Source organism: Buteo buteo, chromosome 5, assembly GCF_964188355.1.
Source record: "Buteo buteo chromosome 5, bButBut1.hap1.1, whole genome shotgun sequence".
NCBI lineage: Eukaryota > Metazoa > Chordata > Aves > Accipitriformes > Accipitridae > Buteo > Buteo buteo.
This window is the reverse complement of record NC_134175.1, coordinates 45,213,015-45,234,223: the sequence shown is the minus strand read 5'-3', so window position 1 is coordinate 45,234,223 and position 21,209 is coordinate 45,213,015. Positions and strand designations below refer to the sequence as shown.

The 21,209-nt window shown below is 44.6% G+C and overlaps 1 protein-coding gene across 1 annotated transcript in view; it reads left to right on the top strand.

Annotated features, from left to right (window-relative positions):
* Window positions 1-582: 582 nt before the first annotated feature.
* The window catches only part of DPP10 (dipeptidyl peptidase like 10), a 295,187-nt gene continuing 274,560 nt past the window's right edge, over window positions 583-21,209 (top strand). The window contains exon 1 of the mRNA XM_075029375.1: window positions 583-802. Coding sequence (XP_074885476.1) covers window positions 731-802 — 72 coding nt within the window. The 5' untranslated portion in view covers window positions 583-730. The remainder of the gene's footprint in view (window positions 803-21,209) is intronic.

The window sequence follows — 21,209 nt, the reverse complement described above, 5'->3', positions numbered from 1 at the left end:
CAGGGCAGGGCAGGCTACCCTGCCCCTGGGGGCAAGAGGCATTACATAAAAGCAAACAGCACAACCGTGCTCCTCCCCCCGCCTTTTTTTTCCCTTTACTCCCCCCCCCCCGTGGTTTCTCTCTGCCGGCGGCGGGGCAGCAGCAGCCGGGGGACTCGGGGGAAGCCCCCGCCGGGCCGGGGCCGGTCCCTGCGGGGCGGTAGCGGTAGCGGGGGCGGGCAGAGCGGCCCCGCCGCAGCCGGCAGCGACGCCCCCGTGGCGGGGGCGCGGATGGTCTCTCCCGGGCCGGCGGGAACCGCTGTGACACCTGCTGGCGGCGGCGGGCCGAGGCGGGCCGGCCCACGGCGGGCGGAGCGGAGGGGAGCGGAGCGGAGCGGAGGGGAGCGGGGCGGGCAGAGCGTGCCCGCCGCGGGGCGCTCCGCGGCCGGCGCCCGGCGGTGATGCGCGGCCGTCCCCCGGCGCGGGGCACGGCGGCGGCGGCGGCGGGCACCGCGGGGCCGGGCGCCCCCTGAGCACCGGCGCGGCGGGGCACTGCGGTAGCGGCGCTGCCGCGGCGGCGGCGGCGGCTCCGCGCCCCCCGCCCGTCCTCCCCTTTCTCCTCCTCCTCCTCCTCCTCCGCCGCGCCACTTCCAGGGGAGGCTGGTGTCATGCGGCTGGCGCCGAGGGAGGGGTGCCCGGGGCCGCAGCGGCAGTGAGAGGCGCCGAGCCGAGCCGAGCCGAGCCCCCTGCGATGACAGCCATGAAAGAGCAGCCGGCGCACCCGGGCGGCAGGGGGAACCCGCCGCCGCCGCAGCCCGACCAGGTGGGACCCGCGGCGGGAGGCGCCGGGGGGCCGGAGGATGGAGGGGCCGGGGGAGGGGGGCGGCCGCCGTCCCGGCGAAGTTGTGCGGAGCGGGGGTAAAAGTCCGGGGGGAGCGGGCGCCCTCGGGGCGGCTCGGCCGGGGGAAGCCGGGAGCCCGGCGGAGCCGTCTCGGGGGATGCGGGGGGGGGGCGGGGAGCGGTTGTGCCGCCCGGAGGGGCCCCAGCCTCGTCCGGCGCCGCCTCGGGGGCTGGGGTGCCGGTCAGCCCCGGCCCCCGGCGGCGGCGGGTCCCGCAGGAGTTTGTGCTCCGCTTCCCCGCGAGTTGCGCCGCCGGGGGGGAGACGCAGGGGCCGGGGTGGGGGACGACGGGGCCGCCGGCCGCGGGGACCGGGGGGAGCAGCGGCGGCACCGGGGCAGCGGGCCGGGGGTGCCGGCGGCGGTGCGGGGCGGCCGGGAGCGGGGCGCGGAGGGCGCCCCGTGCCCGCGGCGGAGCTGCCCGGGGCGGCGCGGGGCCGCGCTCCGCATCGGCGCCCGCTCCGCGGCCCCGCGGGGCCGGGGAGGTTTCCCGCAGGGGTTTTGGCGGCGCCCGGGCGGCGGTCACGTCCCTCGGCCCGACGGGTGCCTCCCCGCGGGCCGGCGGGGGTGAGGCCGGCCGGGGTACCGGCGTCTGTCTCTCGGTCTCTCGGTCCCGGTTCGCTCTCGAAACGGGCGAGTCCGGGGCGGCTTCCGCGTGTGAAGGATGGGTGCCGGGGGAGCAGCGGAACACTTGGCTGTCATCATCGCAAAATCGAAGTTTTCATTACCAGACCGCCGGATCCGCTGCTCCGGGGCGATAGCGCTGACGCATCGGGAGGGATGGAGGGATGGGGCTGTGCTCCTTCCCACCGAAAGTCCCGGGGGGGGACCCGCAGGGGCGGCGGTGCGGGGCCGAGCCGGGGCCGGGGCCGGAGCCGCGCACCTGCCCTCGCCGCCCGGCGGGTGAGGCCCCCGCGGCGCTGCTCGCCCTCGCCTGCGAACACCTAAAAATGTGGTAACTTCAACGGTATTCCGAGGTTGAGGCTTGGTTTGGGTTTTTTTTTTTCGCACCGTAGCAGGACTCGCCGCTCCTCTTTGGAACTCCGGCGTGCTGAACGGGGCTTGCAGGACGTGGGGAGGCGCGTTTCACATTTTCTTTCTCCGTTTTGTGCATCTACAGAGCTTAATTTTCCTCCGGTACGCTAACATTGGGTGAAAAAAGCCAACAGTGACAGCAGCTGTGCACAGTTAGCTTTTAGAAAGCCCGTATCCGAGTACCCAGTCCTGCCTGCGCACCCAGGCTGCACGTTAAGCTTCTGGGTAGTCCTTCCAATATCAGGGGACCCGCTCATTTAAATAAATTTAAAGATGTATGCTTTTTGCTGAGAAGTGTATGCGCTATCACACATTCTTGTGTAGTACTGGTAAAATAATACGCTTGAGTTTGAGGAGCCTTCTTGAATAAATTAATTGCATAAGTTTCATTATCTGAAAAAGATGGGTAACTTCCATCAGTACTTACATTTCATGCAAATAGTAGAATTTACAGAAAAGTCAAGATCATTTTAAATAGCCTCAGAGCTCGTAAATTTCAGGGACATTCTTTGGCTTTAGAGGCATACTGCTTTTAGATACAATGAAAAGTACTTGAACTTAACCAATCTTTATTTCTTTCTGTTCATTTCAGACACGTTGAATTGCCAGAATTGCTTTATGTTGTTGGAGGTGGAAATCTTTTCAAAGCAGGCTTAATATTATATGCCCAAAATTACCAGTTTGACTGACTGTTCTTTTAGGTCGTAGTGAGGAACAGCAGTAGGTTCTCAATTTAAAACACACTAAATATTAGGAAGTTATCTTAAATATAGAAATATTATTACCCAAGTGCTCTGGGGTTCTCAGCCTCCCTTGGTGGTGCATGGGGATCCACTGGTCTATCTGCTGTGCCTGGCTGCACGAAGCGTATATTCGAAGTCCCGTATATTTGCATCAGGTTTTTTCAGACCAAGTTTGGTTTTCTTGGTTAAAGTTGCTATTGAATCAACTTTGTTTGCCTATTCTCTTAGGTGCTAGGGACGTCATGTGGGATATAACAGCGTCGCATATAAAATGTTGCCGTTAAGGGATGGCAAGTCTTTCTATGGCTTTAAATGCTAATAATAAGGATTCAGGCCTAAATCCCGCAGTGAGCTCCGTACAGAGTGAGGCCGCGGTTGGTGGATCTCCCTGAACACCAAGGCCACTCTTGCACCTTTGCAGCAGCCAAGATCCACACGATCGTAGCTCAGCCCTGGCCGGGGCTTGGCCACAGGCCGGGTCTGACTCTGGGTTTCTGCAGCAACGTGTTGTGGCTGTCATCTTAACAGAGGGATATTACGGGTTTTAAGCTTTTTGTTGGCTTTTTGTGGTCGCAGTTACAGAGCTGCGGCTGTGGTGGGTGCTGTGGTGGGCGTGGGGAGAAGAACGAACGGGCTTGTATGTTCACCCTGATTTTCTGTACCCCGTAGCACTGTCACGGGCTGACCCGTGGGGAAAACAGAGCCTTCTTAGGGCCTTCAAGAAAGCCATCTCTGTCCGGGTCCTCTCGTCTAACATTGCATTTTGCTTGGTGAGCTTGTATAAACCTGTAGTGTCACTACAAGTGACACCTGTAGTTTATTTTTAACAAGAAGGCACATCTGCGCTGAGAGGGTTTCCTGAAGTAGCAGGAGCAGCAAATGTTTTATGGCAGAGAAGTGGTTGGACCTGTGGGAAGTCCAAGAAGGAACAAGGAATTATACCAAGATTTTCTAAGTGTAAATCTCATTCCTGATTTCAAAGTCTGTTTTTACAGATGCCTCTGAGAACATACATACTGAAGTTGATGCATTTGTGGTACATTTATAGGCTTGGGACCTGAGCTGTAATTTCAAATTATAGCAGGCTAATGCTGGGACTCTCCACTTAAATAAAAGCTTGCATCGACTGACTGAAGCATCCATAGCCATCAGCTTATAAATAAATAGGATACAACTTCATATCCAACACTTGCCCTGATGGTATTTTTAAACCAAGCCTCCCCTGGGCCAAGGTGTCTAATAACAACTTCCATTAAGACTGCTATTGATGTTTTGGCGATCGGTTTGATAAATTAGCCAGATTTATTCTCAACTCTGTACTAAATTATGACTCATATTTATTGCCAAAATTACAGTTTTATGTTCAGGTGATATATCTGTAGAAAGGTAAATTACTTGTATTTCTGCTCATTTCTGGAAAGCTCTATCAAAGTGCTCAGACTTCTGTCACTTGAGCGCTTGTGCCGGGAGTGAATGTGGCTCCCTCAGTTCCTCTTAGAGTACAAAAATAGTGTTTTTCATCTCATAGCTTTTAAGAGCCGTCCTGGGGTCTTGGACAATGATGTTTAGTGATCGTTTTTAGAAGGCACAACCATTCGCTAGTCAGTGGACCCAACATATTTGAAAAATATAATGTACCTGTATGACTTGCTGGTTGATGAATGTTGCTGTCTTTGCAGATGAAAAACTAAGATAATTCCTCTAGGTATTACCTTTGTGAGGCTTCAGTCTGTTTACAAAAAAACCAAATGATCTACACCACCTGGTGCTACTTGCTGTTCTTTGTGTGTATAGAAGACAGACCTTTGAAATTTATAATCATTCTCTCCTGAGCCTCTCTCACTCTTCCAACTTAAGGTATTTTAAAAATTGATTTTAAAATAGGGTAAAAAAAAGCCCAGATTTTTTTTTTTCTTTACTGTATGTCATTTTAGAATCTACTTCATTATTCTGCTTAGAAACAGGTAAGGAAAAATGAAATCAGACTGTATTGTGTTGCACTAAATAGGGAAATTATTTGGTAAGCATTTAAATTACATGTTTAGTATACATACAAGGACAACTGACTACTGTTTGCTTCAGTGCCTTGATTTAAGGAGTTGAATTTTCTCTGTCTCAGGACCAGTTTCTGTGGTCACCAAACAAAGGGCGTATTCTAGAAGTACATCTGAACAAAAGAGAACAATCTGTGTTTTATTTTTCAGTGACTAAAGCCAAAATGGTTTATATTCTTATGTCGTCCTTCGTTGCTTTACTTCTTTTTCCCAAAGATAGACTGATCTTGCAGTGGGAAAAACGTTGATGGATAGCTGTGTCTGTCCAGAGCACTATTCATCTTAATGGGGTTTTATCAAGGTAAAAGGGCTCTCCCCTGCCCCACGCAGGTCATTTTGAGCTTGATGGGTCAGGGAGAAACTTGAACTCTTAATCGTATACGTACCACAGTTCCCGTAACTTGAAAGATTTAGTTAGGTAGTCAAGTCCATGTCCCCTGCTCTTGGTTGTGTTCAGAGTTAGCTTCAGGCTGAAATAAGAAATTCTGTTCTAGTACATAATCCAAAGTGACTTTGTATTTTTCCTTCTTGCCAACCCAGCGGAACTTTTTACTTGTTTTATTGCGGCAATGTATCAAACCCTCTGGTTTGCAAGGTTCAACATAAGGTCAGAAACATCAGGTAAAAAAGCCAATAAAAGTGGAGAAATAAGGTTATATTATTATGCCCAGAATATTTCACAAAGAGTTAACATCTAAATCTTAGCTTCAACTTTTAAATTCTGTTTCATACACTATATATATATGCCATACTATATCCTTGCTGGATCCAGAAAGAAGTATTACAGGCTTGCACTATCTGTTGAATATATGACCAGCAGCACAAGAAGCTTATGTGAAAATGTGTTAACTGGGGTGGTTTGGAATATCATTCAGGATTCAAGTTGTAGGGGAAGGCATGGGAGATGTCATCTTTTAAACACTACACATGGCCGTGATTCACTTTCTCTTTGCTGTGTGCCTGTTCGGATGTAGTTCAGTCACGTACCTGATTGCGGTGATGAGCACAAAAAGCCTGAAGCTCATCTTCCATCTTCATTGTGTTTCTAGTCTTCTGGTCTGAGCTCCATGGAGCAGGGGCAAGTAGGATCTGTTTTTTGGTGAAATGCTTTTCACGTTCATTGAGAAGCATACTTTTATATGACATCTTGTAAATAGTCTGTGTACGTATAGGATCTTGGGTAGCTTGAGGGAGCAGTCACAGGAGTTTCTTAAAGTGGCTGTATAGCACATAAGTGTGCTTCTCTGTACATTCCAGATTTAGAAGTGATGAGTTTCTCTTCAGAAACTCAGTTTCCTAACACAGAGAACTTCACAGAGAACTTTCCAGTGCTTGATCCATCACCCTCTGCCCTGGGAACCTGCCAGAAGCACAACCCTCCAGAGGTCTCTGTCAGTGGACACAGGGCAAGGCAATCATGCCTGTGCTCCCTTGCTCCTTGTACCCTCCCTCATGGTTCCCATGCCTTTTTGCAGGTTCTCCTTGTCTTGCTTTGAAAACAACGTGTGGGAACCTGTGCAGCATAGCACAGCACCTGACTTTTCAGCATTTAGAGCCCTCCGCTTTGCAGGTGGATTAAAGGGATTACTGGATGCAGTGAAACATGGCAATCTTTTTGGCTCTTCTGCGTTAAAGTGAATTGCAGGCACGCTGTAGGTTACATAGTAGCCTCAGATATTTGAACATACGTATTGTATCAGCTATTTTAAAACCTACTTTCTATATTTCCTTCCAGTATCTTCCAACTGAAGGTATTGCCTCAGGCAAGCTATTTTGATAATTAACAAGAGGGAGGAACTCTTTAAGCAAACTGAGATGTTGTTTGATGTTATTCTAGAATTTGAAAGCTATCATTTTAGCATTTTTTAATAACTTGAGGGCATTCAGAGATTACACGCATGTGTTACTGACTCGCGAATGTGAATACAGACTTTCTTCCCCTGGTGGTAATAAGGATGAACGTAACGTGTGATCCCTAGAGAAGTATCTTAGGTTTTGTTATTATTGTTGTTAGGTTTCTTTTCTTTCTCTCTCTCTTTTTTTTTTTTTTAACCTAATAGAGCTTTGAAATGTGCCTGACCTATGGAAAAACATTTAGGTAGTTCACATGTTATACTTTCTTTAACATTGCACTGGAAGACATAGGCAGACTCCTCCGCTGCTACAAATGCCTGGGTCCTGCCAGCAGGTAGGTGTAATTTGTTGACACTGCCTTTGTAACTCTTGTAAGACCTGTGTCGTATTTCAAGCCCGTGCATTAGCCACAAAATCTCGACTGTCTCAAACTCTGTCCCTTTCCACTTTAATCATACACTTCTTTTACGCTCCACTCAGCTGCATCGAATAATGTTCATGAATATATGATAGTAAAAAGAATAATGCTGATGGTGACTGATGATGATAAATTACTGTATTTATCCATTAGGAAGGACACTGGATGACCTACAGATCTGAGGCTGGAGCTAAAAGACCTTTTCTAATCGTTCTTAACACTGCTGGCAAGAGCCACATAACTTATTATGTGTTATTTATGTAGAGAATCTGTAAATAGTTTTGAACAATTCTAAACCAAGATAAAAGCCCTCTGACGTTTGGAGGATTTTGTCTAAGAAAATCAATTAAGAAGTATTAAACAATGTGATAATTTAAGGAAAATAAAGATTCTTTAAATGCTTTGGGAGGTTATTTTAGACTGCCTGGGGCAATATTTGCAATATACTTTCCTTCAGGGAGGAAAAAAAAGAGGCATTTTGTTGCCCAGAATACGAGCAGGGCAAATGTGAAGAGTTTTCTTTTTGGAAATACTCAGGGAATTCCAAATGCTAGTAGGAAAACCATTACACTTGTTTGAAATGCTGGGCGAGTGCAAGAAACTAAATCAAACACTGCTGGTGCGACTGATCATTCATCCTCCGTGTTTGTTCTTTCTGCTCCTGACGGTGCAGAGGCTGCTGACTTCCTTTCCCCCTTTCCCGTCCTAAGGCTTCAGAGGCTGGTTAAATCAAAGCATTTAATATATATTAGGGGAGTCTTTCAGAGTAAGGATTTGAGCTTAAGTACACTTAATTAGGAGTAATGATGTGCTGTGGTTTTGAGTCTTACAGAAGAACTCTTTAAATCAGATGGTCTAATGACAATTATAAATAAAAACAAAATGGCTATAAAAATTGGGTGGCTTTAGTAAGAAAAAGTGCAGTTCAAGAAGATCTTCTTGGTAGTCCCTGCTGGAAATCTCATTTTAGGAATTTCTACCTTATTTGGGAAGATTTCTGCAATATCTCGGTGCAAATAGCAACATAACAGAGATCCTACTGAAAAGTTTAGTCAAGGGCTTTCTTGTTCTAGGGCACAGATGATTGTATTGGGTAATTGGATGTCATCAAGCATAAATATAAGTTTAAATCTTCTTGAGGTAATAAGCCCACAAAGTCAGAAGACTTTGAAATGAGTGGGTAGCTGCAATGCAAGGAAATTAGTTAGAGAAGGTTCCTTTTTATTTTTAGTCCAAAGGTTCATTGTATTGTGGTGCATTGAATATGTGTTACCTTTCAGTCCCTGAGATGGCTAAAAGTATTTCTATATCCTGGCCCATTCCTAACATGCTTATTTACATGGATTTCTCCACTGAAGTCAGTGGGACTACTTATGTGAATGTCTGCAGGACTAATCATACAATTTGCACTGTAGTAATTTTCATTGTATCTTGAGAATGTCCTTTGGTATACAGCAAGATGGATTGAGCTGCAGTACTCAAGCTATATGGAAGGTCGTTATCAAAACGTTATCACTGGCATTCTCTGAGGTTTTTGGTAGTAAATGTTCAGTGTTGTGGCATGTTTTCAAATTCAAAAGGACAGAACTACATTTCTAGTACTATGTGCCAGCCTCTGAAAAGGTTCCTGAAGGCAGCTGTCAGTTTATGCAAGTTGTTTGCTCACCCAAGAAAGACAGGGTTTATACCTATATCTAGCATATACATTTTCTTGTACGCCTTGCAGGGTCTCTACATGCAATTCTGTATTGAAGAGGGGATTTGCCCCTTTTGGGGACCTGTTACTGTAGGTAGAAATGAACTTGATGTTACAGTCGTAAGTAGCAGTGTTAAGACCCTCCATTTCTGATTTCATTATGGCATAGCTAGTGACAACTGAAGGAGAGAGGGTGAAAACTCATCTGGATGGGTTCGTGAAGACTCTAGTAAAGTCTTTTTGTTGGTGTTGTCTATTTGGACTGCGTACTTAGCTATTTTCTGATTCTGTAAAGTGCTGTGTTCTGCGTGAGCAGTTCTCGGTGCTCTCTCACTTCTTTTTCCCTTCAGTTTGGTTACATCTCCATGTGGTTCTCTCCTGTACCATATTTTCCCCCACCCCAGCTTCCCATCTTTAATCTTCTGTACACAGAGTTTTCCTAATAATTTTCTTCCAGCCACCATTCTGCCTTTACCAGTGTCGTATTTCTCTTCGTAAGCTAAGCAACATCTTTGTCATCTTTGTTTCCTTACTTTTATTTCCCCATTGCTAGTCATTTGGAAAATGTTGTCTCACTTAAGTGTACTGCTAGCTTTCACTGAGAGTGTAAGAGGAGTCTCAGAACACAGTAACGTGTATATATAATGAATTGATGTGTTTTGATGCTTCCATTGTGATCCAGTGATTTCATTAGGTACTGGGAAACTATTTGCTTTGAGGGCATGGAAGAGAATAGACTCATGGTAAACCAGAGTGTCATTGTGGTAACAACCTTTCTCAGCTGCCCAAATGGTGTCTTTAGTGGAAGCAGTGGAAGACAGACAGACAGACATTTGATAGAATTTTATTCTGTTAGAGTAACTCCACACTCCTAATTTCCTATCCCATAACATTAATGACATTAATATACAGTAAGCTTGTAGTTTAAAGAATGCACTGGTCAGCAAATGAAAATGGAGTAATCCTTGTGGAACATATATTGATACGTCAGAGGAAATCTGAATTCTTCTCATTTCTGGTCTCTGCTGTATTTATATGTATATAGTAAACATAAACAGACACTAGCAGAATGTTTTGGCTTTTGCGGTAGGTGGTATCATCTTCGTACAAGAATTAGGAAAGGGAGGTTCCTCCCTTTCTTCCTCATGATATAACTAGCTGTAGCATTGAAAACCCCTGCTTATTCAAGAAAAGGAAAAACTTGAGAAAAGGCTTTTGTGCACTAATTCTGTGGGCAGCACAGCCCTGTGTATCAGTGCAGGGGATATCTTTTTACTGTATTTACATCCTGTACACCAAACCCAAGAATCTGTTATAGCAGTCTCATACCGTACAACCCATATGGTGAGATGATAGATAATTTCTGAAAGAAGCACGTGCAGGGCCATATAGCATATCAGCAAGGGAATATATTCAGTGTGAAAAAAAAAAAAAAAAGTAAGCTTCACTGAAAATGTCCTTTTCTTGAGGTCTGTTTACTTTCCTCATTCTGGTCACCTCCCTGCATTATTTTTACTTGGGGCCATGGATCCAAATCAGGCTGGATCTTTTTATTCTAAAAACCAGCCAACCAACCAACCAAAACAACAACAATAACAGCAAACAACCCCAAACCTAGAACAACTCTCCCCCTCAAAACCAGCTTTGAGAATTTTCCCCTTTATCCTTTGCTTCATTCAGGTTATACTTTATTAAGGGTGTTATTCATATCTAGGAAACTGTCAATTATATTCTTCACAAATCTTGCCTCATTTCTGAGTAGGTAAAGATTCCTTTCTAAAATGTAAGCTAGGCAAGTGCAATGCAATGCAATGCCATGCCAGCTTTTGCTTTAGTTCATCTCACTGTTGCCATCCTAAGTGGGCATAATAACACTTCTTTCCTGGGATGAAATGGTGCTTCAGTAAAGGACTTTTTCTCTTCCCTCTAAAAAGGAAGAACAGTTTCTGCCAAAGTAATGCATTGAAAGTGTAAAGTAAATAAATGTCCTTTCCTGCTACTGTTAATATCTTTTAAACTACTATAACTTACAAAGGTGTAATCCTCTTTACTCTTAATTACCTATTCCATTTCTTTTTGTCAGGCATCCTTCTCCCATCTCCCCTGCAGTGGGGTGGGGGAGATGCTGAATGTGTTTGCTCATTGCTCACCTCTAGATGAGGAAATACTTCCACTAAAATAATATTCTCTGAGTGCTTGCATGCCAGCTTGCCCTTCAGCGTTCCTTTGGTCTGCAGTAAATTTCAGTATTGCAGTGCAATAACTCTTGGGTAAGCCCACGATAGCATTTTAGTTTGGATCAAAAACGTACCAGTGAAACAAATCCTGATCGTACTTACTGAACTTTTTGGCTTGCCACCCAGAGCAGTTTCAGAGTGTGAACTGGATTCCTTTAGGATGAAATTAAGCAAGCTGACGTGCTCCAGGAGCACGCTTGGAGTGCTCCAGCTGCTGATGGGTGTTTGGTCCCCAGGATCAGACTAGAGCTGGTCCATGTAGCCCCCAGAAACACACAGGTTGTGGACGTCAGGTCCTTAACACAAATGGTTTCTCTCTCCAGTTCTGCTCCCCTCTCCTTGCTAATATACACATAGCTTTAACAAATAGAAGGTGCTGCGTAAGTGTATATACTTAACAGTAATCTGCTTTTGTTTTGTTTTTCACTTGATTGTAGGCCTGATGCAACTGCCTTGTAAGACTGTAAGACTTTATTGCAAGACTGGATTTTTTTCTTACATGTCTGGAGGTATTTGTTTGCTATTTTTCAAACGTACCAGGGTTTGTTGCCTCCCCAGTTAAGATGGAAATATACTGGCCTAAATGCAAGGGTTGCAGGTGGTGAAGAGGTCTCAGTTTTACTAAAGAGATGCCTATGAGGACCACTCAGAATCGGAGTCTGGGAGAGAGAATAGGCACAAGGAAAGAAAATGAGTCCTGCTGGAGGTTTATAAGTCATATGATCTTTTGTAACTGAGATTTTTCCATGATGCTACGTAGGTAGGTGTTTGCGAAAGAGTGCTGCTAACTTGGAAGAGGGTGGAGAATAAGAAATCAGAGATTCAAAGTCCTTGTTGTCGTCTTAGCTGGTCGCAGAATTTCTATATAACTTGGGTGGGTCCTTGATGGCTGCAATTTCAGAAGCGTCTGCAGAGTTTGAGGTGTGTTCTTATTCTGGGAATTCAACATGTCAGAGTTACCTGTGTTGGACAAAAAGACCTCCAGTGCATTCAAGACTAGTTAACATTTGGGAAAACTTGATTGCCTTTTTCAAGTGTTATCGAGCAATAAAATAGAGAAGGTATGTCATATATGGGAAGTGGTCTATAGGTAAGACAGTGGTTAGTAGTTAGTGCAAGTCTAAACTTGCTGTTATTTGTGTACTTATTTGAGAACAACACAATTATTTAGACTTAGGAGTATGCTGAAAATCCAAATGAGTTGCAGGAAGGTAGCGTTATTGGTAGGCTGGCTAAGGCTCTGGATTTCTGCCCTGAAGACAAGAACTTGAGACGCTATTAAATGTAGTGATCGCAGTGGTTGTCATTTAAGGTGCAGTTACTGCTACCAAAGTGTCGCGCTTCCGTAAGGCTGTGTTTGCTGTGTCACTGGAGCAGCTCCGTGGGTGGCTGTGATAAAGCGTGTTCTGCTTCTGCCGAGGGATTGTGGCAGAGTTTGTTAATAGCTGCCCTCAAAACCATCTCCGCGGACTGATCCTGGAAATGCCACGTGCAAGGTTTTCCGTTTGTTTCAGTACAGATTGCTTCTGCGCGTGGAGTTTCACGTGAGAAAATTTGTGAAGTCCTGCAAAAAGACTGTATTAAAAATACACTGATGGGAAGGAAAATTAGTTTAATCTGATTTTCTTGTACTGTCCATTCTCCATCTGTTATTCTAGGAAGAGACTCCTACATTGTAAATAACGAGGATACTTTTGAACTTCAGGTATGATTCAGTATATCTTTTAAAGATTGGCTATAAAGTGGTTAATAGGGCAAACTTTACGACAGCATTTTATGTGAATAATTCTGTGGTTTTGGGTAGAATTGGTACTCCTTGTTTGTCTAAACCCAGTGGATAAGGGCTGTAAGTTCCTGGTCTGTTCTGGCTGTCAGCACAATCCCGGGTGACTCAGTTGAGCAGGATGGAATCTTACGCACTCACCTATTTTTCAGTAATCTGTAGCCACCAAGGACCCAGTACTAAGTGTTGCTTTCACATCACTGTGAGTCTTTGCATCATTTCTAGGAACTTGCACTGCTAATAAGGACAAGAGAAGCAGCACACAAAATCGTTAGCAAATTGCAAAATACCTGAGAAAACCAGCTTTTTTTTTTTGTCTGTTTGTCTGCATTGCACTTGGACAGTGTGCTCAAGTACAGAATAATAAGCCATAGTCACATTTACAAGGAAACCATTTCCCTTAATGAGGGGAATGGCCTTGTCTATTTTACTGTGGATTTCCATCTAAAACGTGTGCTGGGCCCAGCTTGGAAACAAGGTGTGTAAATAGGAGGGATGGATGAGACTGAAATCCCTCACTTTGACTAGTTAAGGGAGGAAACAGATCCCCGGTAAGAAGTGCCTTCCACGTGCCAGTCTGTGTTACATTCAGGTGCCCCCCATCTTGCAGAAATTGTAACGAGAACCAATAGGTACATAAAAGAAAAAAAGGAAAGTGAAATAAGAAGTGTATTTTTTAAGTGAGGCCATTTAATCCTTGGAAGAGAAATGCTGAGGTAAGTTTTGAACTCTGCCTTTTGATGCATTTGAGCTAAAAATGGCTTCCAGAAAGATGCAAAGCAAAAATTCTGTGCCCCCAGGCAGAGGTGTCCAAGTAAAATGTAATGGGTTGCAGTCTACAGGAGGTGAAATGATGGGGGTCCCTTTTGATGCCATGGTGAATCAGTGAATTATTAGTGGTTTTACCATTGTTGATAGTCGATATAAATGAACTCCTACAAGAAAAAAATAACTTCTTTACCAATCATCTCTCTTTTTTTTCCCCTTCTGCTGCTTGACAATGATAGAAAGTTCCTCCTTCCCTTTTTATATGCTATTGTAAATCTTTGTCGTAATAGCAAAGGAATAATAGGCTATCTTATATGTGAGCTAAAGAGAACTTTTCCTGAAGAGCTGCAGTCTGAAATATTAAATCCTACTGTTAGGAAAGTTTCCATGCAGCACTTGACAAAACTTAAGTCGCATTTACTCTTGGGTCTGAAAGCTGCAGCTGTGACTATGAAAAGGATTCCAAAGTCTGCACTTCTGCTGCATGTGGTCAGTATTGATCCATGGCCTGGTGTTAACTGGGGTTCTAGAACCCCAATCTGGCTGTCAGTACTGTGCAAGCTTCTTTCTTATTTCTTTTTTTTTCTTTTTTTTCTTTTCTTTTTTCTCCTTGGCAGCTCAAGAATTTTAATTATACTGCATCTCACTTGCTATATAAATTTTGAGGAAAATACTTCTTTCTTTTCTGCTTTTTATTGCATGGACTGTTGCAGTGAAAGAGACTTAATGTGTGTCTTCCTTGTGAATATGCACAGTGGTGGTTCAGTTAAAGGAGGCCCAAAAATAGGTTACCACTTCTTTTGTGGCTTTAGCAGGTATATGTTTGGCTGTGCAAATGAGTAATGTCCACCTAGCTCTAGTGGAGCGACTCCATCTGTTTGGTGTATCAGTTATTCCGTACCTCAGGGAGGTATTTTCCTCCCAACAAGAAAAGTCTTGTTTTACATCTGGTATATTTGGGCTTGGTTTTGAGACTGGGCCAAATCTAAAATGTTGTTTTGCTGTATTGTACCTCTCTTCCTGACATTGCACATGATATGTAGACAAAGTCTCCATTTAAAAGTATTTGTAGAAGTAGTGGTTAGTCATTGAGAATGAGTTAACTGTTTCTATGAAGGCTCTCGGATTTAGCTGATAGGTTACTGGGAGGATTTTGCCCTTAAGGACTTTCGCGAGGCTGCTGGTATGGAGAAAACTGTGCTTTGAGATTAAATTATTCAACAAGTGTTTTTCAAAGTAATTAAAGCTTCTAGCAGTTAATGTTTTATGTATGCAGATTAAAAATGAAGGTTGATTAAATCACGACAAAGGGAAGTTTATTCACAAATGGCAGATGGTAATGTCTCTTCTGTGACTGGTGGAGCACTGTTGAGCCTACTTCATTACATTGAATATTGAACCATTATATTAGTGCAGTTTTTTCTAAGTGATGGCATAGTTAAAAAGTGGGCAGTAGAATTTGATGCACTACAGCCCTCGCTTTGCTAAGTAGTGCAGAATACTTCTTCTTCTGTCGAGTACCTGATTTATAGGCAATTTTTCAGCTTGTGTTTTTGAAATGGCCAGGTGAGCTATACAAAACTCAACAAGATCGAGAGGGAGGCCAAAGTAATGATTTTCTTGTTGGAAAGTAATAGACATGCCAGTATAGCATGTAATAACAGCACGTTTTACAGCATGGTGCAGAACAGTAGGAATGTGAAACACATATGTTACATAAATTATCTGTGCATACATTTCTGCTGAGTTCTGGGCTACAGTAACTCGTCTGTGCTTGCTTTTTTTTTTTTTTCCCCTCCCTTCTTTTTTCCAGTCACTTAGAGTTTCAATGCATGATCTCCTTCAGCCCTTTAAAAATTTTACTTGGCTATTATTTCCTTTGGATTGAGTACCTCATCCTTGGAAGAGATATACTTGCTGTTCAGGAATCAGTGAATGGTCATCTTTGAAATCTAACAGCAAATCAACCTCACTGTTGCAGGTGCCTGTGTACATGACATGCACACTCGTGTGCACACCGAGAGATCTATTGACTCGCTGAGGAATGGCATATTTTCATATTGGGTGAAAATTCTTCTCCAAGTTGCTACACAAAACCATTTTCTTTCATCAACCTAAGGAAACAAGGCACGTATGATCACATGAAAGTGAAGGTAGTCATTAAAACCATTACATCGAATGAAAATGTTTATCGTACAGTAGGTTTTGTGACTCTGTGGAATTCCCAGTGGTTTCCCTGGCAGGATGTATCCAGTGCTATCCAGTGGGTGCATCTTCTGATATAACAGAGGGACGAGGGTTTGTCCTTTATCCAAAGAGTGAGAGACCCTCACCTTCCTATGGGGTTGGGCAGGCTGCCCGGGACTGCTTGGTGCTGTGTTTCCTGGAGATAAGAAATGCCTTCATCTGATTGAGACCATATATCCTTAACTTGGGTCAGCCAAGTCTGTTCCCATCATCATGGCAGAAATAACCACCAGCGGAATTACCTGCATACTCTTGTGGTGTGCTTAGCAGGTATTGTTTAGAGAAGATACTTCTTATGCCAATATATCTGTAGCTATGGCTTGAGTAGCGTGCAATATTTCTAATACATCTGCAGGTTTTTTTCCCTTTCTACGATCTCATTAAGGACATAAGATTTCCGTTCAGTAAATGGAACTTTCTGTTGATTATAATTAAATTTTCCCATAATGCTTACTTACAGCACCAACAGTTCATCAAAAGAAAAAATGAAAGTTATTTTTATTTTTCAAAAGAGGTAATTTAGTTCTAGGTGGCTGATCAAGTTAAATCCAGGATCAAATGACTGGCCTTTAAATGACAACATCTGTGTGGCTTGTTCCACATACACTGCAATTAAAAATAATCTGAATTCTTAGTCTTAGCACAGAGGATGGTTGGACTCCAGGCTGTACAATATATAAAACTTTTTTTTTTTTTTTTTGCTGGGGGGAAGTAAGTTCTTACATTTTAGGAACTACAATCTCAGTTCCAAATGTTAACATTGAAAGCAAGTTGTGGTGGAGCAAACACAGAGGGGGAATGTTCTTCAGCACATTTGGGCATTTCATAGTTCCTCTGAAGTCAGATCAGAGAGGAGAGGAAAGACTGGCTGGGATGAGGAGTGGGCAGAAAGTGAGGTCTGGCCGGGAGAGGCACCACACCGACTGCGTTGTGAACTTCTGATATAGGACAGCAAGCCAAGACTGGCTTGGCTTCTCCAGCTGGAAGTTCATGTGACGTGACTGTGCTGGACTCGGAAGCCTGTGCAGAGGGGGAGCCTGGTGGCTTCGTAGAGCTCTCTGTAGCCTTGGGTGCCAGCTTGAGCTTTATCTCCCATTCATTTGGGGTTCCTCCAGCACTTATAACATTTTTTCCCTTCCCTCTCTCCTGTTATGATAGCTGTATTTTTACTGAATGCCTGCAGTGTCTAGAGAGTCATATATGTATCCGTGTGTACACATGCAGATCATGGTGGGATTCATCAGTGCTGTTGTGGAAACTTCTCAAGTTCCAATTTCCTCTCCTTATCCTTTTTGCTATTAGGGAAAAGAAAAACAACAAAGAAACACCCAGTATGTAAATTTAGAATATCCACCACACGCTGTGTGAGTGTGAGATAACTTATCTGTCCAAATATTTCTTAATTGTTCTGTGTCTGTTTTCTTGGGTGCTTTTGTAAGGGCTACTGCGATAGTAATACTGGGGTTTATACTCTTCTGATAGTGTTCCCTGGTCATGGTGAAGATCTGGAGGTGTGTTTCGAAGTACACCGACAGAGATGGTTGCCTTCATTTTCACTGTGTGGTGGGTTGACCCCAGGTGGACACCAGGTGCCCACCAAAGCTGCTCTATAACTGTCCCCCTCAGCTGGACAGGGGAGAGAAAATATAATCAAAGGCTCGTGGGCTGAGATAAGAACAGGGAGAGATCACTCAACCAATTACTGTCCTGGGCAAAACACACTTCACTTGGGGAAAATTAATTTAGTACCAATCAGATTAGAGTAGGGTAATGAGAAATAAAACCAAATCTTAAAACACCTTCCTGCCACCCCTCCCTTCTTCCCAGGCAGAGCTTCACTCCTGAATGTTCTACCTTCTCCCCGCCAGTGGTGCAGGGGGACGGGGAGTAGGGCTTGGGGTCAGTTCATCACACGTTGTCTCTGCTGCCCCTTCCTCCTCAGGGGCAGGACTCCTCACACTCTTCCCCTGCTCCAGCGTGGGGTCCCTCCCACGGGAGACAGTCGTCCATAAACTTCTCCAACGTGGGTCCCTCCCACGGGCTGCAGTCCTTCAGGCACAGACTGCTCCAGTGTGGGTCCCCCGCAGGGTCACAAGTCCTGCCAGAAAACCTGCTCCAGCCTGGGCTCCTCTCTCCATGGGGCCGCAGGTCCTGCCAGGAGCCTGCTCCAGCGTGGGCTTCCCACGGGGTCACAGCCTCCTTCGGGCATCTCCCTGCTCCAGCGTGGGGTCCTCCCTGGGCTGCAGGTGGAGATCTGCTCCCCCGTGGACCTCCCTGGGCTGCAGGGGGACAGCCTGCCTCACCGTGGTCTTCCCCACGGGCTGCAGGGGAATCTCTGCTCCGGCGCCTGGAGCATCTCCTCCCCCTCCTTCTGCACTGACCTGGGGCTCTGCAGGGCTGGTTCTCTTACATGTTCTCACTCCACTCTCCAGCTGCTGTTTCCATGTCCCAGCAACTTTATTTCCTTCTTAAATATGTTATCACAGAGGTGCTATCAATATTGCTGCTGGGCTTGGCCTTGGCCAGCGGCGGGTCTGTCTTGGAGCCGGCTGGCGTTGGCTCTGTCAGACATGGGGGAAGCTTCTGGCACCTTCTCACCAAAGCCACCCGTGTAGCCCCCCCACTACCAAAACCTTGCCACACAAACCCAATACACATTGTAAAGCCCTGCAACACTGTTTTATCTTGAGACAAGTCAGACTTGTTTCAGTTCCTCTAATAACTCATAATTCTGATTTCTAGTTGTCCCTAATTTTTGTAAATTTTATATAAAACCACACACATTGTCCTGCATGTCTTGTGTTTTCGTTTCTGTACTCATCAGCCTGTATAATGCATTATAACAGCTCGCCCCTCTGTCTGTATTTCCTCCTCAGTTTCTCTCTTTCACAGCATCCATGGAGGTGCAGTGCCACGTCCTCATGATTTCTGCAAAAAGCAAAGTCACCAGAGAGCATTGCTCACAAATATCTGTGCAAAGCTTAGAACGTGTGATGTGTAGTTTCAGGCTAGAAGTAAGAGTCCTAATTGTTCGAGAGAGACATGTGAAGAGTGTAAATCCTTAAAATTTCATGGACATTTGAGGGATTTGCAAACCTCATCAAATAAACTAGTGAGCTCTGTGAAAATCTTGAGGGACCCTTCATTGGTTTCCACCAGTCCTGTAGAAAACACAGGAATAGCTGTTTCTTAACCAGCAAAGGTTTCACATTTTTGTTCCACTGAGATGGAAACTTCCAGATGGTATTAGCAGATTTTTGTGCATGGGAAAAGAATCTGCCTTTTGAATGGTTTTGTCCTGCCTTGCAGAAAGGCTTTTTTGATCAGGTTACATCGGAGAAAGGGAAGATCATGATGGAGATAATCTTTTCATGTTATGAAGGTATTTTCAATATTAAGTCTCTTGCAAATCTACCTTGATAAACCAGTGATACCACAAAGCGCTTTCTGTTTTTGTTTGTTTGTTTGTTTGGTTTTTTTTGGTGTGTGCTCTATTTCACGTATCCCTGTCTCTGTGACTCTTTGTGCTACCAAAAAGTTCCTTACCTGTTATCATCTGAGGCTTCATGCATTTACGGATTAAGTTTTTAAGAAATACTTAGGAAAAATACATCTACTTTCTGATCATGTTACAGTCCTCTTCTGAGACTTAGAGGTGTCTGCACCTCACATTGAAGTGTTTGAAAACAACTCTGTTACCAAGATTTAACATCACTTGGGAAAAAATCACAAGTTAGTTGGCTTTTAACATACTGCCCAGAGGCAATGCATTCAGGATGCAGCCTTCTCTGATGTTGGCGAAGCATGAAATTTAAGACTCTCCAGAAGTTCACCTTGAGTATAAAACTTCTAAGTAAAAACAGGATTTGGAGGCTGCCAGGAGGTTAATCTGGGTGAGGGTGAGTTGTTTTCACCAAGAAAAGCCTGTTCCTTTATGGATCTCTGAACCAGGGCTTTTGGTACAGAGGCACACAGCTCTGAATCTGTCAAAGTTGCTGAAATACCCCATCTTTTTCAGTGAGCAATGAAAGATTTTTGTACAAGGTTGTAGGACCTTTCATTATTTCTCTTCAAAGCAGCCGCTGTTGTTTTGAGGGCTCCGTTCTTCAGCTACATGGCACCAAAGACTTTATTTCTGTGGTTTTGTACTTCAACAGTTCCAGTTTAATTCTGAGAGAGCAGATGGTTGATCAGCGTTTCTGAAAGTTTTATTTACATTGTGACAAGGCTTCAATCCTCATCCAAGATTGGATTGCTCTTCGAACATCAAGGGAAACAAAAGCATTTTTTCTGAAATCTAAATAGATAGGACAAGTATCACGTGGATGAAAGAGAACACTGTTATCCCCATTTTCCATTTTTCTGCTTAAAATGGAAGTGAATTGCTGTGGTCTGACAAACCTACTAGCAGCTTCCATTGGCTGTCTCTGAAATGGGGACACTGTCTTTCCAAATAGAGGAAGAGTACGGAGGGGAGAGTATTTAATTCTCTTGAAGTGATTAGATTTTAAAAAAATCACTACATAAACAGAATATTGGCAGACAAGCCCATCAAATTGGAAAAAGAGGCAAGAAGTTTGTATATTGGGAAAAGAAATAGCTGCAGGGTATCAGTGTGGCTTGGTTGGAACCTTTAACTAGAACTTTAGGATCATTTTCATGGTGGCCTTTCTTGCTCAAGGACTTTTGGTGAATATTAATAATTTTATGCATGTAAGCAATGAATTTAAATGAGCATCTTTAGCATACCATATAGTGATAACTTAGATCTACTGCAAACTGTGTTATAATTATTTGTTTATAGTGACTTGGAGAGTTCACTCTGTACCCACGGCTGGTATCTTGAACCCCGGGGTGAATTCCTGCCGTTTGGGCCATGCCAAGTGTTGAGCTGTTCTGGTCCTGCTTGGCTGTAGTGCCCCAAAACCCTGGGGGTCGGGTGCCCGAGCATGAACCACTGAAGCTGGAGGCTGCAAAAAGCTTCTGGAAACAGTCATTGGAAGATAAACCAGCTGTCACTTCTGAAAAGGATCGTGAGTGCATTCATCCCGTTTCACAGCTGTAACGCTGACTTTCTCGCCTCCTTTTTGGGTGCGTGCCCCTCGTCGGTCCTTTCGAAGAGTCTAAACATAATTTCTGGAAGAAACAGTATGGTTTATTCTGAGTTTTATTGTTCTGCCACTGACCAGGACTAGCCTTTTTGTGCGTGGATTTACGATACCTAGCATGTATTAAAGCTATTGTCTGCCCTTCCCCTCCTGATTATTCTTCTTTCTCTTTCAAAATACACTCACGTCCCTGGAAGATGTCCTAGTACTTGCAGTTGAGTTTGGAAGTTTGGAGGCACCAAATCATTTGTGATAGTAAACCAAGCTGTAATTGGATGTAAATGATACCTGCTTCCCAGGGCGGTATACGTTTTGGGTAGTTAACATTTGTGAAGCAGTTTGAAATGCAACAATGATAGGTGCTTTGAAAATGCAAAATGTTGTTATTATT